Genomic DNA, 16,847 nt, shown 5'->3' on the forward strand with positions numbered 1-16,847 from the left:
TTAAATTTATTGAGGTTTGCCTTGTTTCCCAATATACAGTCTATTTTTGAGAATGTTCCATGTACACTTGAGAAGAATATATATTCTGCTGTTGTTTTGGATGGAATGTTCTATATACATCTATTAAGTCCATCTGGTCTAGTGTTTCATTTAAGGCCACTGTTTCCTTTTTCACTTTCTGTCTGGATGATCTATCCATTGAGGTAAGTGGGGTGTTGAGGTCCCTTACTAGTACTGCGTTGCTGTCAATTTCTCCCTTTAGGTCTGTTAATCGTTGCTTTATATACTTTGGTGCTCCTGTGTTAGGTGCATATATATTCATAAGTGTTATTTCCTCTTGGTGGAATGTCCTCTTTATCATTATATACTGCCCCTCTTCATCTCTCATTGTCTTTTTTATCTTGAAGTCTGCTTTGTCTGATATAAGTATGGCAACACTTGCTTTCTTTTGCTTGCCATTTGCTTGGAGTATCGTCTTCCATCCCTTCACTCTGAGCCTGTTTGTCTTTAGAGCTGAGATGTACTTCCTGGAGGCAGCATATTGTTGGGTCTTGTTTTTTAATCCATCGAGCCATTCTGTGTCTTTTGATTGGAGACTTTAATCCATTTACATTTAGAGTGATTACTGATATAGGAGGGCTTAATACTGCCATTTTATCTCTTGTTTTCCAGTTGTTCTCTATTTCCATGTTTCTCTTCCCTTGTTTTTCTCTCTGCCATTTCAGTTTGGTGGTTTTCTGTGATAGTTTTCTCTTTATTTATGATTTGTGGCTCTGCTCTGATTTTTTTGTTTAGTGCTTACCATGAGGTTTGTATAAAAGATCTCATAGATGAGATAGTCCATTTTCTGACAGCAGAAAGAGCAGCCAAGAAGACAATCCCATTTACAATCAAAACCAAAAGAATAAAAGATCTAGAAATAAATTTAACCAAGGAGGTGAAAGACCTATACATTGAAAACTATAAGACATTATTGAAAGAAATTGAAGAAGACATAAAGAAATGGAAAGATGCTCATGGATTGGAAGAATAAACATAGTTAAATGTCCATATTACCTAAGGCAATCTATGGATCAGTGCAATCTCAATCAGAATCCCAATGACATTCTTCACAGAAATAGAACAAAGAATCCTAAAATTTATATGGAACTACAAAAGACCCCGAATAGCCAAAGCAATCCTGAGAAAAAAGAACAAAGCTGGAGGCATCACAATCCCTGACTTCAAAATATACTACAATATTAGTAATCAATTAATTATTACAAAATTAATAATAGTAATCAAAACATCATGATACTGGCACAAAAACAGACACACAGATCAATGGAACAGAATTGAAAGCCCAGAAATAAAACCAGACATCTACAGACAGCTAATCTTCGACAAAGTAGCCAAGAACATACAATGGGGAAAGGAAATTCTCTTCAATAAATGGTGTTGGGAAAACTGGACAGCCACATGCAAAAGAATGAAAGTAGACCATTATCTTACACCATACACAAAAATTAACTCAAAATAGATTAAAGACTTAAATGGAAGACCTGAAACCATAAAACTCCTAGAAGAAAATATAGGCAGTACAGTACACTCTTTCACATTGGTCTTAGCAGCATCTTTTCAAATATCATGTCTACCCAGGCAAGAGAAACAAAAGAAAAAATAAACAAATGGGACTATATCAGACTAAAAAGTTTCTGCAAGGCAAAGGAAACCATAAACAAAATGAAAAGACAACCCACCAATGGGAGAAAATATTTGCAAATCATATATCCAACAAGGAGTTAATTTCCAAAATATATAAAGAACTCATACAACTCAACAACAAAAAAACAAACAACCTGGGGCCCCGCCTGGTGGTGTAGTGGTTGGGTTCATGCACTCCACTTCGGCGGCCCAGGGTTCGCCTGGATCCTGGGCACGGACCTATGCACCGCTCATCAAGCCATGCTGAGGTGGCGTCCCACATAGAGCAACTAGAAGGATGTACAACTATGACACACAATTATCTACTGAGGCTTTGGGGAGAAAAAGGAAAAAAGGAAGAAGATTGGCAACAGATGCTAGCTCAGGGCCAATCTTCCTCAAACAAACAAACAAACAAACAAACAAACCCAAAAACGACCTGATCAAAAAATAGACAGAGGCTATGAACAGACATTTTCCGAAAGAAGATATACAGATGACCAAGAGGCACATGAAAAGATGTTCAACATCACTAATTATTAGGGAAATGAAAATCAAAACTACAATGGGATATCACCTTACACCTGTCAGAATGGCTATAATTAACAAGATAAAAAATAACAAATGTTGGAGAGGATGTGGAGAAAAGGGAACCATCATACACTGCCAGTGGGAATGCAAAGTGGTGCAGCCACTATGGAAAACAGTATGGAGATTTTCCAAAAAATTAAAAATAGAAATACCATATGATTCCAGCTATCCCACTACTGGGTATTTATCCACAAAACATGAAATCAACAGTTCAAAGAGATTTATGCACCTGTATGTTCATTGCAGCATTATTCACAATAGCCAAGATGTGGAAGCAACCCAAGTGCCCATCAACTGAGGAACGGATAAAGAAGATGTGGTATATATATAAAATGGAATACTACTCAGCCATAAAAAAGACAAAATCATCCCATTTGCAACTACATGGATGGACCTTGACGGTATTATGTTGAGCAAAATAAGCCAGACAAAGACAAACACCGTATGATTTCACTCACTTATATGTGGAAGATAAATAAACATATGGATAAAGAGAACAGATTAGTGGTTACCAGAGGGGAAGGGGGTGCGGGGGTGGGCAAAAGGGGTAAAGGGGCATATATGTATGGTGACAGACGAAAACTAGACTATTGGTGATGAGCAAGACGCAGTCTATATGGAAACTGATATATAATAATGTACACCTGAAAGTACGCCATGTTATAAACTAATATGACCTCAATAAAATAATTTAAGAAAAAAAAATAATAAAGTGAAAGCCTCACCTTAATACTATGTATAAAAATTAACAAGCCAGAATAAAAAGTTAAATGAGATATGAAACCATTAAAAATAATAATAAAATAAAATAAAAAATGAAGAACAAGTTGAGCAGACTCTACAGGGAGAAATATGCCAACACAATTGTGTATGTGTGTGTATGAACCAGGGGCTAGACAAGCACTAGGTGAGCAGAGATGCTGAAGCATAGCATTCAGCTAGCACTGGCTCAGGAAGTGCATCTCATTCTTGGACACCTGCCCAAATGGCCCCAAAACAATTTCCAGAAGGGTCTGAAGAAGTTGTTTTCTGAGTTGGACTTTGTTCCTAGCAGTAAACTGAGCTCTTCTGCTTCTTAATTGCTCTTAACAGGTGTTCCATGACACATCTTGGGCATAATCAGTCTTTAGCTGCCTCCAACTGGTCCAAATGCCAAGTTGGTAACACTGGAAGTGAGAGGGGATCAAAATTCTGCTGTTCCCAATCCTGGTCTTCTGAGAGCCAGCAGTAAATTGGTACATGTAATTCAGTTTGCTCAAGTCTCTAGGTGGCACATCCCTCCCAACCTTCCCACTCCTCGCCCCTCAAAGCACCTCCTCCCCTGCCTCACCAGGCAGGCAGATCTTAGTGTCTCCTTAGAGGAATTGGGTCAAATTAGGCAGTGCCAACTGGAGACACACCACTGGGGGAGGAGGTATAAGAAGAGAAAAGTTAGTTATACAAGACAGATTTGGCTCAAAGATCTTGGAAGGAAACTGGCTTTATAGCAACATAGACATCATTCAATGATGGAGGCAGGTACATATGTACTGTAAATTCATTTCAGTGTGCTGAATACAAAGCAACTAGAAACAGCTAGTCTTCCAATTCAGAAGGAAGTATTGCTGTAAGGAGGGAGGAAAGGTTGGTCCTTGTAACCTCTGGAGACAAAGATTTCTTCCTTGTTCTTTTGAAGCCACTTGGCACCCTAACAAGAGCCCTCCATCGCCCTGGCTTTCTCCCATCAACACAATATCATCTTTGAACAGGAATGGGCAGGAACGGGCATCCCTTTTAGACAGAAGATTTCCCACCACACTTCCTGACAAGCAGCAGGTGAGGACCAACCCCAGGTCTGACCTCCAAGGTAAGTCAGGCATCAGCTACCACCTCTCTCTCCCCATCTCCATAAAAACATTCCCACAGTTCTATCAATGACAAAAATGTCAGAAAGTCAAGTTTTTTCTGTGTAGTAGCTCTGACAGCCTGAAGTAAGATGGACATCACAAGTAATTCAAGCTATTCGGATCCTCCAAAGAATCCTGTTTGATCCAGTGACACTCCAAAATTGGAATTTAAAACATACTCCATGTGGCCTAGTGGACAGAAAGATAGTGAGGAGAATGTTGTTGGGAAAGAGAGTGGAGGTGGAGAGAGTGGCAAGGATCCATGCCATCCTTTTGGTTATTATTCCTGAACCGCAACAGGGAGAAGTGGAAATTTTTTCTCTGGTCTCCCTTAGGACTTGGGATCTGAGGAGGAGGTCAGTGATTATTAACAAGACAGAACTTCCCACCTGCCTGGGAGTGAGCAGTTCAGGTACTACAAGTAGACCAAAGCTGCAGCAGCATCCTCTCCTGTCCGTGCCTTCCTGAACTGAATAATCGGAGCAAAAACATGTTGGAATCACAGAGCCTGCTCTGCTCTCTATCAGGGCTTTGTATAACTGGGGAGGGGGAAGGTGTGAAGGGTTGAGGGAAGACGTGCAATTGGGCATTGTCTGCAACCTGACTGCATGACCCTTTCCAGGAAACAGACCTGGACAATCTACCAATTTGCAGTTCTGAAATGATCTTTAGGGTCAACCTAGTGCTCTCTGCAGGAAACCCACCAACCTTTTCTCAGCTCATGTATCTGTCTTTATAGCAGAAAGATTTGACTCATTTTTTCATCAGGCTGTAGATGGTGACCTTCTGTCACCATATAATACAGACGAAGACAGCTCAGCTTTGTTACCTAAGTGCTTGGGGAACAGTGTAGAAGGGATGAATTCCCAGATCATCCTAGGAATGTCCAGTCTCTAAACTAAAAAGGGGTAAGAGCTAGAAAAACACCACCTGGGCAGTGGGAAAATATCACCTCATTGTCTCCTCTTAGCTCTCAGATGGATGCATCTTTTCTCTTGTTCTTTGCGCTTCCCTGTCCTCCTCATGAAGACTGCGGAAGAGAAAGAAGGCTAAGGTTTATGGGTGGGAGGAGAAACAATCCTACCCCTCCCATGTCTCACTTCAGGACTTAAGGAACTAAGGAAGGGCCAAACTAAACAGTTTACATCACTAGGTGTGATGTGCACAAGATGATACTGCCTGGGTTTTTGGGTATATACCCTTGAGTATACAAGCGCTGTATTCATAGAAGGGCCCCACAAAGTCACTGCTGTTCAGCTGTATGTTTGGGCAGGGGTGGGGAAAGTAGAGCAGGGGAGTTCTATTCGAGTTTTATAATAACCCATTTTGAAGCCAAAGATGCCCCAAACAGGGATAGCTCTATTAAATGAAGTTTGAAATTACATGGAAGTCTCAATTAGCTATCCTGACTACGGTAGAGTGGCAAAAAGGTGGAAGAGATAGGAACAAGTGCCTTTGGTGGCAGTCCTGGTCAGAACTCTAATGCATGCTGATCAAGACTGTTATTTGGGCCAGAAAGACCTTTTTACACTCCTCTGCTAACAAAGAATCTTGCTCTAACAATCCAATTTAGTAAGCCTCTCTTCATGTGGAGGGCCTCGGGCAGGGGTGCCTGGGGGGGGGGAATCTTGGAGTTAGAATGGACTTGAGAGATGATTTCCCAGCTCTTTTTTTTTTGGTGAGGAAGAGTGTCCCTGAGCTAACATCTGTTGCCAATTTTTCTCTTTTTGCTTTAGGAAGACTGTCCCTGAGCTAACATCTGTGCTAATCTTCCTCTATTTTGTATGTAGGATGGCACCACAGCATGGCTTGGTGAGCAGCGTGTAGGTCCGTGCCCAGGATCCAAACCTGCGAACCCCGGGCTGCCAGAGTGGACTGTGCAAACTTAACCACCATGCCACCCGGCCAGCCCCTCCCATCTCTTAGTTTTTAACAGAAGAAGAAACTAAGCCCAGAGTCACCCACCTGGTTAGTGATAGTAGGACAAATAACACCCAGGTTACCAGTCTGGGGTTCTTTCCACTATAGCACAAAGTTAAATCTTGCTATAGCTGGAAGGTCTGGGGCCACCCTGCTTGTCTTCTTTCTTGGGTGAAGAAATGAACAGTTTTTGGGTTTACATTGTAGTGACTTAAATCCTTGAACTAGAAACACGGGTTTATGCATGTGAAAAGAAATAATCCTCTCCTTCCCATGCCTCTTGTCAGAGATTATGGGCCCGAGCAAAAAGCCAATTTAGACACTCACTAAATTTCTTTTAGAAACAAGGCTCCTTGGCTCAAGGATTATGCCAGCATATGTATTCCAGCAGAGTCTACAAGGTTGATGCTACCCCAAGGGAGGGACCAGGCCATTCATTTCAGCACTACCCTTTCTTAAATGCTTTTGTCAGATAAACCTTGAACCTGTCTCTGTTTCCAATACAGCATCCACAACTCTTCTGAGAAGAGGAGGCAAATCAAACAGCTTGCAATTCAGAGCCTTCTGTAGCAGGATCAAGAGATCAACAAAGAAAGGGAGTCGCCCTGCCTGTGGCATTGTCTACACCCACAAGGTCCCACACTCTTATTTGTTCCTACCGAGTAAAATGAGGTTAGAAATACCTGCCCAACAATAACTTACCTTATTTTTGCCTTGGCTCTTTTGTGTGTGTGTTGAGGGAAGAGAGATGGCTGGTTGGGGATAAAATAATTCCTTTATGGATGTTGGGGGTGGGGGTAGGATAAAAGATGGGATAATGTTCCTTTCATGCTGGGAGGTACCAGCTACAGATTTAAACTAAGAGGAAATAAAGAAGAAACTTTCAGTTGCATTTCACTGGGAAAAAAGTCAGGACTTATTTCTGAACCAAGTGCTGAAATATGCTTTACCCTTAACCCACAGATAGGAAGGGGAATGCCCAGAAGCTACAACAGATCTAACTAACTGCACTCAGTGGGCAACAAAGACATTATGTTGTATGCTTGAGATGTCAGCATCTATTGACTAGGGCAATATATAATTCTGAAGCTGCCAAATTGGGGGCAGGTCCAACCACCCCGGGGCTCACCCCAGAAACTCCAGTGAGACCTCTCCTGCTTCCCAATGGTAAAGCTATTTTCTTCTTTTAAGACTTTATTTTTATCTCAGGAGACACTCTTCTGACTGTTCTCATGACCCAGGCAGCTGTCTGGATTCTCTGGCTTTAGGCTGTTAGTGGGGAAGGCTGAAGTCCTCCGCACACCACAAAGCAAGATTCACTGTCTTAATGGCAGACCCATGAGGAGATGAGGGATTCCTGGCCAGGTATTTCACGTACCTCTACCAAACCAGACGCTACACTTTCAAAGACTGTCTGATTTGGGCTTTTATCTGGTCTTGTCCTCAGAATCTGAAGTATCTTAAGTGGAAATATTCTAGGTAGTCAGACACCTGTTTTTAATGCTTCTTAAGGATGTGAACATGTACCTTCACCCAGGCAAAGAGAACGAGTAGCAGTAAGGGGAGACAGCCAGGCTTCAACTGTCTTCTGCTTGGCCATGATGATGGAAGGCCTGGAGCTGACATGTGAGTGAGTCAGGAACATGCCAAGCTCACCACTGATGTTTTGAGGGCTCAGGCCGGGAAGACTGGGGCACAGCTGGAGCTATCAAACATGTAAGTGGGCGTTGATAAGAGTCACAACAGTAGACAGTTTTGCTTATGAGAGAAGAGACGGAGGCAAAAGAAGGTATGCAAAGCTTGACACAATGTGGTTGGTAATGCATCAAATCTTCCTGGAAGCAGAGTTAGTAAATTCTCGACTTGGGAAGGGGGAAATGGGGTACATTATTTCCTAAATATCTCAGTTCTAAAGGTCCATGTTCCATTAAACATTCCACTGTCCCCAGACCGGACCAGTCACGATTAAAAAAAAAAAAAAGCCCCCAAATTTAAAAAGTGAGAAACTACAACTCTAGCAGACAAGGAGGAGGAGAATAACTGGGGTTGGGGCTGTGTGAGGATGTACATGGAGGGCTGTTTTAGTTTAGACCTGCTTCCCCAGTCTCCCTCCCTCTGGATATCTGCCCCAGGGCTTCCTCTGCTACATTTCTTTCTTAGCGTTCATGTGCCGTGAATGTCTTCCTCCCAGCCTTACTTCTCAGGTTCCCTAGACTTCTAACCCTACACAGTACCCCAGACAGCACTTTTCACTCCACCCTAAGTTTCTCCTCTGCTACATGTTTCTCCCACTCTGCTCATTGCCTCCCAGATCTTCCCACCTAGGCCTAGGTCTTTCTCTCCAACCTTCTCGACCAAACCCCCAGGTTCCTCGCTTTTTTGCCCAGGTACCCTCTGCTTCTCCTTTCTCCGCGTGGTCCCCCTGCTCCACCCCAGCCGTTCTACGTGGAGGAGCCTCGCGCACGCCAGCTCCTGCTTGTCCTGGGTCCTCTGCCTTGACTCCCTCCTTTTTAGGACCCCTAAGTCCCTGCTGCCTCCCCCTCAATCCAGGGGCCTCGCGCCAAGCTCCCTCGGGCCAGCTTCCTCCCCTCGGGCCACAGCCCACCCGGGACCCTCTTCCTGCCTGCCCCCCGCCCACGTCTCCCCCCCCTTCACGCCCCAGCCCCTCAGGCCCCGCCCCTGGCGACCGAGGCCCCGCCCCCGCGCTTCGCCCAAGCTCCGCCCCTCACTCACCTGAGGCAGCTCCGCGCGCGCGCAGGCTGGGGGGGGTGAGGGCGAGGGACGGTATTGGGGGAGAGGGGGGCGGGGCGGCGGGGGTCCCCCACTCTGGCCCGGGCGGCCCAGTGCGGGGGGAGTGGAGTCACTCAGGCGGCGGCAATCGGGCCGGAGCCGGGACCCGGGCGCTCAGCGGCGGCGGCTCCATCTCCATCAGTGGCTTCACCTGAGGAGGGACCGGCCCCCCCCACAACCCCCCCATTACAGCCGTCCCCCCTCCCCAGAACAACTTCCGGTCCTACTACCAGGCGACAGGCGGCGTGGCCGAACACCGAGCGCCCCCAAGCCGGGAGACTGCTAGGGAAGGAAGGGAGAAGCGCTAGGGGAGAGTAGCGGAGCGCCGAAAGCTTCCAGTCCGAAAGGCGTGGTCGCGTGCGGAGGTAACTCAATGACTGCCTCATCATCTGCAACTAATTTGCAAACTAGGCGCGCGTGCCCTAGCACATCTGCTCCTAGTGCCAGGTTTCCCCCTGCCCCTCCGAAGACAATATTGATTTTAAACAATATTGATTTTAACCTCTTAGCGTTCTTTGCCTTTCCTGCCAAGGATGTAGGAATTGTGGGTGGAGGGGCTTTAAGATGTGAAATTTTTTTTTTAAACTTAAAAAAATTTTTTTAAAAAAATTTTGTGTGTGAGGAAGATTAGCCCTGAGCTAACATCCGATGCCAATCCTCCTCTTTTTGCTGAGGAAGATTGGCCCTGGGCTAACATCCGTGCCCATCTTCCTATACTTTATATGGGACACCGCCACAGCATGGCTTGACAAGCGGTGCCTTGGTTCTCGCCCAGGATCCAGGCCTGGGAACCCGGGCCGCCAAAGTGGAGTGCACGCACTTAACCATTACGCCACCAGGGGGACCCCAAGATGCCAAATTTTTTATCTCCTCTCTCTTGGGGGGGGGGTATCCTGAAGTCAGTCACCTCAGCAGCACTGCAGATGGTGACCTCAAAGAAGGCAGCCCCACTTCTTGGCTTCCCTGCACCTGCTTCCTTCCTCTCCTCTCTGGACCTTTTGTTTGGGATTATCTCATTACATCCCAGTACTGCTGCACTTCCCCCTGCAAAATGCTCACTCCCCAGCCTCAAGAGGTCCCCCAAATCATAATCTTTTTTCAGAATTGTAGACTTAAACAGATACTTTATTGGTGTATTTAGAAAAGTAGAACTGTAAAGGGAGAGGGCTGTGCCCTTCACAACCCCTGGCAACCCAGAGAGGCAGTAGAAAGTTGCATACACTTCTCTTACACATATCTACACACATTCACTGAAGAATCCAAGAAGAAAAGCAAATAAGGCTCAGTGGTGACAGGCATTAGAGTAGAGTGGGTCCGGAATAGAAAACAGTGCTGTCTCTGGAATTATTTTTCCCACTTGTAGCCCCTTGCTCCAACAGCTCTGACCTTTTGGCACAGGGTAAGTGGCCTGGAGGGGTATGTAACATAGTGTCAAAGGAGGGTGTGTGCCTGGGTGGAAATGTGCAATGTGTGTACCTGTGTGGGGCTTAGGAAGGCATAATACAGGGTTGTGATCCAGGAAGTGGAGAGATAGAGGGAAAGGTTTTTCTGTGGTAATGAGGCCAAAGGATAGGTGTGGAAAGGGGTTGAGAAGATGATTCTGGGGAGTAGATGGTTCCATCTCACCCTCTCATGGGGCAGCATGGACATGGACATGGACACGGTGCCAGGCATTGCTGAGCACACCTCGCAGGTTCCATATTGGAGCCACGGTGTCTGGCTGCACATTGTAGCTGTCATCTACAGCCTTACAAACAATGTTCAGTTCCTTTTTCCCAGCTGGCACAGGGGCTTGCAGCTGCCATAGCCGCCAGGCCCAGGCCTTTCGGGGGCGCTGTTCCTCTTCATCCAGCTCAGCCACCTGCCAGGTCAGGCCCCCATCCAGAGACACATCCACCCTGATCACAGCCCTTCCACCACCACTCCATGCATAGCCCTTGACAGTCACCTCCCCTGACTCTACCGTCTCCCCATCCTTGGGCTCTGTGATGGCCGACTGGACAGGAAGTTCCTGAATAGATGGAGCTGAGTCAAAATCTACAGTGTCCCAGTCCACAGATGGAGAGAAGCCTTTGTAATCGCGCCGCTGCCAGTGGCTGTAACTTTCCTCTGGTTCCACACTCAGTTTGCCCAGCCATTTGACATGGCGGGCACCCACCACACCAGGAACCACCACCCGCACAGGGAAGCCATGGTCACGAGGCAGAGGCTGCCCATTCATCTCATATGCCAGCAAGACTTCAGCTTCAGGGTCCATGGCCCGAGCCAGAGGGATGGATGCTCCGTAGGCAGTCCCTGTGGGATCTGAGTCCAGTCCCTCAAAGCAGACGTGGGCCTCAGTTTCACAGAGTTGGTGACCAGCCTGGGCTAACACATCACAGAGCCGTGCCCCAGCCCAGTGTGCGGTGCTAATGGCCCCAGTACTCCACTCCAGACCTCTTACTTCTTTGAACTGAGTCATCTCAGAGCGCCGGTTGCCAGCACACTGCAGAGTGACTGTGATCTCGTGCTTGGGGAACTGGTACAAGTCATCCAGGGATAGGGACAGTGACTGACCCCCAGGTGGCCCTACTACATGCAGGCGATATGTCTCTGGGTCCAGGTTAGGTACAGGCAGATGGTTCCGGGTAAAGAAGATAGGGTTGGGTGTGATATAGTTTTCCGTCAGCAGCTCAGAGGGGGGCTCTGCATTAAAGGGGCGCTGGCTATTGACCTTCAGGGCTGGGTGACGTATAGGATCATCAGCGTAAGGGTCAGAGGTCTTCAAGGTGGAGGGCACCTTGTCTTCGGGGCTCAGCTCCCCGATCTTGTACTGAGCCAGTATCTCACGCACATGGGACTGGTTGTGAACAGCATAGAGGGCCCAGAAAGGCTCTAGGGGACCCCCAGCTGCTAGCATCAGCTTTGATGGCCCCCCTGGGTGTAGGTCCACAAATTCTGTGACATCAAAGACCTCAGAACCCAGAGTCACCCAGATCCTAGTCTCAGGGCTGCTGTGGGATCTTACTTCCTCCCTCGTGTATATGCGTGGTGACTCCTGAGCAGCCTGCAGGAAGGGCAGGGGTGAGGCAAAAGGGAACAGAAATTAAGAAGAAATCACTCTAGCTCACCCTGACCCAACCCACAAAGTCGTGGCCACTGGGAAATGGAGGTAGCAGATTCCATCTCTACTGTGCATGAAGTGTCACTGTGCGCCTTGTGGTAACAGCCCGGGTTGCCAGGGGAGCTCATTAGGGCCCCTTTGTTCTGACAGTGAAGTCCTTTCCTTCCCCACTTACCTTGCACCGGTAGTCATAATAGGCCAATACTGCACCGAGGCCTAGCAGGGTCCCCGTGACTCTCCACCCTCTGGTGCTGGAGTTATTACCAGAAAAGGTGAGGCTGGGGCACTGAGGCTGAAATGAATCATTTGTAGAGCAGGCCCGAATGCAGAGCTTTGAGGGGGTTGACTTGAGTCTGGAAGAGAGAGAGGTCTTCTTAGCACACCTTTCCTGATCATATGAAAGGGCCAATAAAGGCCTGAGGTTTACCTCTCCCTGGTTGGCCATTGGTTCCTTCAGTTGGGACTTAGTTTCTCTAGGGAAGGGTGGGACAAGTGGGATCTGCCTTTCCCTTTCCTTCAAGGCCACTATCTCAACTATCTCATCTGGCAGATAAGATAAGACATCATAAAGAGACTGGGAGTGGGAGATATTGGCTAGGAGACAAGTCCTAGGATGGGACGGCCTACCTGCAGGCCTGTCGGAACTCTGAGACTACAGCTCTTTGCAGCAGCAGCATTGTGTCAGACCTGTAGGAGGAAGATTCTGGAATCAAGACAAGGGACTCCTGCGAGGGGATGATGTTAGGGAAAGCTTGAGGGAATAGGTGGGAGGAAGACAGAGAAGGTAAGCAAGGAGCTTTCTGGGCAAATGGGGAGACTTTTTCTGTGGTAATGAGGCCAAAGGATGGGAGCAGGGATCTAAATGGGTCCTTAGAGAAAACCCACAACACTTCAGAGACAGACTGTGCTGACAGGATGGAAGGGAATGGAGGGGGGATGAGTCTTCTGGAATCACCTGTCTCCTATCCTCCACTCTCTACTTGGTCCACCACAGAGAACAATGTCTGGGGTCAAGGGTGTAAAGGGCAGAAGCCAAATGTCTATTGTCCAGTTTGCCAGTTTATTATTTCTGAAGTCAGCAGAGGACAACTGAGGGGCAGACTGACTTAAACAGGGACAAAAAGGTGAAAAAGATAGTGGCAGCCTAATGGAGTGAAGGAGCTCAGATTCTGCAGTGAAGCTGCTTTGGGTTTGGGAAACCGGCCGTGCCATTAACTAGTCCTGTTCCCTGGGCAAGATACCAAGCCTCTCTGAACTTGCGTCCTCATCCATGAAATTTGGGAAACCAGCCGTGCCATTAACTAGTCCTGTTCCCTGGGCAAGATACCAAGCCTCTCTGAACTGGCGTCCTCATCCATGAAATGAGATCTACCTAGTAGAGCTGCTGTGAGTAAACAAAGTAATAACATTGTCTTTGAAGGCTTTTCATTCCCCTCCTCTCTCTCCATCCACCCAAAAAAAAAAAAAAAAAAAAAATTGAACCCAGCTGGGGACTGGACTCTAACCTGGGGTCCCCACCCATACCTTGTCTATGCCATTCCAGTGAGCTCAGCAAATGAGGAGTTAATAGCCAGGATGGGCTAGAGAAGGAAAAAGGTCATTTTTCTAGTCTCCACCCTGCAGCAGTGTCTTCCTCACAGCACTGAGCAGAACATTGACCCCAGCTGGGGAGGGCCCGAGTGGGGAGGGGTGACAAGAGTCCCAATTGTGGATAAGATGCTAAAGTAGGGGGCAGGCAGAGAAACTTCGAAAGAGATAGGAGTAGGAGCAGAGGAGTCTGCATTTTACTCCTGGGCCATGGGACCCTCATTCTCCCTCCCACCTGCCCTCAATGCCAGTATCCCACTTGAACCTGCCTGGAGCATTGCAGGCAGGGCTGACTTGCTGGGAACTCGGTGAGCCCAATGTCCCAGGTTTGGGAGAGGCAGCCTTCTGCTGCAAAACAAATGCCATGCCTTTGGCGGGTGGTGCTCCCTCACTCCCCAGGGCCACTTTAGGTAAGAGGATATGTCCAGCACAGGTCCCATGCCACTGCCCAGCAGCTGGCAGGAGTGTCTTGTAGCAACATCCCGCGCCCCCAGAAGCACCCCAGCAGCGGGAGTGGAGGCGGGTACCAGCAGTTTGTTGACCTTGGGATTCGGAGCACCGGTTGGACCAAAGCCGGGCGGGCCGTAGAGGCGGGCCGGGTGGTGTAATGGTTAGGTTCGCGCGCTCCGCTTAGGCGGCCCGGGGTTCGCCGCCCGGATCCCAGGCGCGGACGTAGGCACCGCTTGTCAAGCCATGGTGTGGCAGGCGTCCCACATATAAAGTAGAGGAAGATGAGCACGGATGTTAGCCCAGGGCCAATCTTCCTCAGCAAAAAGAGACGGATTGGCGACAGATGTTAGCTCAGGGCTAATCTTCCACACACACACACACACACACAAAGCCCCTCCGTAGCCGGGTTACCGGACATCCTCCTCTTCCCTCTCTTGGAGCCAGCCTCCTTACCTGGTTCGGCGTCTGCACAGTGGCTGCTTTACCGGCCCGGCGCTCGGCGACGGCTGGCGAAAGGGCGGGGCCCGCGCCGTGACGTTGGGCCGGAGTAAAGGACCACTCTCGCCCCTCGTTTGATCCCCCAGCCATTGGAGGGCCGCGGGCCGCCTCCAAGCTGCTGTCCCCGCCTCTTAGAGGCCGAGGCAGGCGGGGCGCCACAAAGGCTCGGAGCAAGGACAGGCTGTTTTTGTTCTCACTCCCGCTGTACAAGGACTAGGATGTCCGGAACCGGGAGGTGAAAAGTAACGAGAACTCCAAAGGTTGGGGTGAGAACTGGGAGACTTGGAGATGCCCCTGCTCCGCGCCTACAACTGAGACACAAGGTGCGTCCACTGGAGGCGGCCTCGGGATTCAGCCGGCTCTCCGGGCGGTGAGCTCCGCCTCTACCATTTTTGACAAACATCTGTGTTGCAACTACAACAGCCCTGTTTGTCTTTTAGAAAAAGCAAGGTCAAGCGCTCACTTCTCTTATATTCAGGAATGAGAGCAGAAATGAAGCTTAAGTAGTGGTTCAGACTTTGAGATTCCTTGGACTAGTCGAATTTCTCCCCAAATTATGGAAACAACAACACTGAATAGCCATTTTTTATTTTGCTCAGTTAAATTCAGTTTTTAAAAAAAGTCATTTAACAAGAGCAATGATATTTAACACCCCAAAGTAGGAAGATTGTAATCGCTCATAATCTCAGAGTAAAGGACACAACAAAAATGGTTTGCTATTACCCTTTTATCATTTGGTGCGGGACCGAAAACTTACTTTGTCATTGGCTGCCTGTGAACCTGGGGCAAACGTATCCACACTGCCCTCTAGAGATCAGAAGGTTGAGCTACACCTTACTCACTTGAAGTGAAGGTCTTCATCTTTAATTTGGGAAGATGATTTCCCCTCCCTTTCTGCTCTCCTAAACTGAACTAGAGCTTCTACCAGGAATCAAAGAGCCTTGGGGGCAGTACTAAGAGATATACAGAAAGGGGAATTGACAGTGAAAAGGTGATTTTGGCTCTAAAGTTTTTGGAAATAGATTTCCAACTCAATTGTGTACAATTAAATCATTGGAGAGGCCCGTTGCTCGACCTGTCCTACCTGTCTTAAAAAATAGGCTCAGTCCAAAGATACAGAGAACTCAGTTAGGGACCGTCTGAAGCCACGGATAAGACTTCTCCCTAATAACACTGTCACCTTCTTGTATGCCATGCACATGCTTTACAAAATTGACCTTTAAATCTTAACTTTTCTTCATTTTACAGAAGAAACTGAAGCAGAGAGCAGCTAAGTAACTTGGTCAAGGCCACAGCTGGTAAGTTGGCAGCGACGAGACTAGAATGCCAGTCTGTCCAGCACCAGTCCTCGTCCCTGTCCTTCAGATTCTTTGGAATTTAAAACTCCTCCTGCCACCATACCTAATCTTTTCTCCCCCACCCACCACTTAGACTATGATGGACTGAAGGGCTTCAAGTACAACAGGAAACTAGAGCAGATCTAGGAGAAATTTTCCTGTTGCGGTGGAAGCCAAATGATCAGTCAAAAATGCTAATGCAGTAATTTTTTTTTTAACCTTCTTTAGGTCATGGTCTCCTTACTAATAAGGCAATGGACCCTCTCCCTAGAGACATGCACATAAATTTTTGCATAATACTTCGAAGGATTCACAAATACCACCTCTCCCTCCAATCTCATCAGTTGTCTTTCCACAGGTCCATAGACTCCCCCTTATATATATATACACTCTATTAAAAGGCCTAAAAAAATAAGCTAGGGTCAGACTTTTTTTTTTTTTGTGAGGAAGATCAGCCCTGAGCTAACATCTGTGCTAATCCTCCTCTTTTTACTGAGGAAGACTGGCTCTGAGCTAACATCTATTGCCAATCCTCCTCCTTTTTCTTCCCCAAAGCCCCAGTAGATAGTTCTACGTCATAGTTGCACATCCTTCTAGTTGCTGTATGTGGGACACGGCCTCAGCATGGCTGGAGAAGCGGTGCATCAGTGCGTGCCCGGGATCCGAACCCGGGCCGCCAGTAGCGGAGAGAGCGCATTTAACCACTACGCACTTAACCGCTAAGCCACTGGGCCGGCCCCTAGGGTCAGACTTGATGAGCTCTCTAGTGGCGTGGGAATAGGAGTGATTAAACAGCAATAAAGAGGCTATTTTCCAAATTGGGTTATCTCACTATTCAAGAAAAGATTAAAAGGAATAAGGAGGTACTAAGATGCGGGGGCGGGGGGTATGTTTCTGATCCAATACAACATTATTGTGTGCCCTTTCTTCCAAATTTCTTGTATCAGACACACAAATAGCAAAAAATAAATAAATAAAAAAGAAAGAAGCAACACTCCAATA

General features: G+C 47.4%; 2 protein-coding genes across 7 annotated transcripts in view; both read right to left on the bottom strand.

The window, feature by feature from the left end:
• The window catches only part of IKZF4 (IKAROS family zinc finger 4), a 30,465-nt gene extending 21,415 nt beyond the window's left edge, over positions 1 to 9,050 (bottom strand). For 2 of the 5 annotated variants that reach the window (XM_087442256.1, XM_087442255.1), the window contains exon 1: positions 8,814 to 9,050. Coding sequence is in view for 1 of the 5 variants with exons in the window: in XM_087442252.1 (XP_087298378.1) it covers positions 4,550 to 4,750 (201 nt within the window). In the remaining 4 variants the exon portion in view is untranslated. Of the gene's footprint in view, positions 1 to 4,549; positions 5,191 to 8,813 lie in introns of all 5 variants that reach the window. The other 3 variants (XM_087442254.1, XM_087442253.1, XM_087442252.1) reach the window with 3 other exon arrangements.
• Positions 9,051 to 9,949: 899 nt separating this feature from the next.
• Positions 9,950 to 14,596, bottom strand: SUOX (sulfite oxidase). Of its 2 annotated transcripts, none has more exons than XM_004429225.3 (4): positions 14,464 to 14,596; positions 12,601 to 12,660; positions 12,149 to 12,326; positions 9,950 to 11,916 (listed from the first exon to the last, which is right to left on the bottom strand). In XM_004429225.3, the coding sequence occupies exons 2-4, from the start codon at positions 12,648 to 12,650 to the stop codon at positions 10,501 to 10,503; spliced, it is 1,644 nt and encodes a 547-aa protein (XP_004429282.1). In that variant the 5' UTR covers positions 12,651 to 12,660; positions 14,464 to 14,596; the 3' UTR covers positions 9,950 to 10,500. The 2 variants fall into 2 exon arrangements, with proteins under 2 accessions (XP_004429282.1, XP_087298375.1); XM_087442249.1 differs by lacking the exon at positions 14,464 to 14,596 and adding an exon at positions 14,103 to 14,320.
• Positions 14,597 to 16,847: the final 2,251 nt, after the last annotated feature.

The sequence above is a fragment of the Ceratotherium simum genome, chromosome 17 (assembly GCF_057802395.1).
Source record: "Ceratotherium simum simum isolate JZ-2026a chromosome 17, ASM5780239v1, whole genome shotgun sequence".
NCBI classification, from domain to species: Eukaryota; Metazoa; Chordata; class Mammalia; order Perissodactyla; family Rhinocerotidae; genus Ceratotherium; species Ceratotherium simum.

Coding starts and splice junctions, on each gene's coding strand:
- SUOX (XM_004429225.3), bottom strand. CDS start 12,650: ATGCTGCTGCTGCAAAGAGCTGTAGTCTCAGAGTTCCGACAGGCCTGC. Junction 12,327..12,600: donor GAGTTCCGACAGGCCTGCAG/GTAGGCCGTCCC, acceptor TCTCTCTTCCAG/ACTCAAGTCAACCCCCTCAA. Junction 11,917..12,148: donor ATTATGACTACCGGTGCAAG/GTAAGTGGGGAA, acceptor CCCTTCCTGCAG/GCTGCTCAGGAGTCACCACG.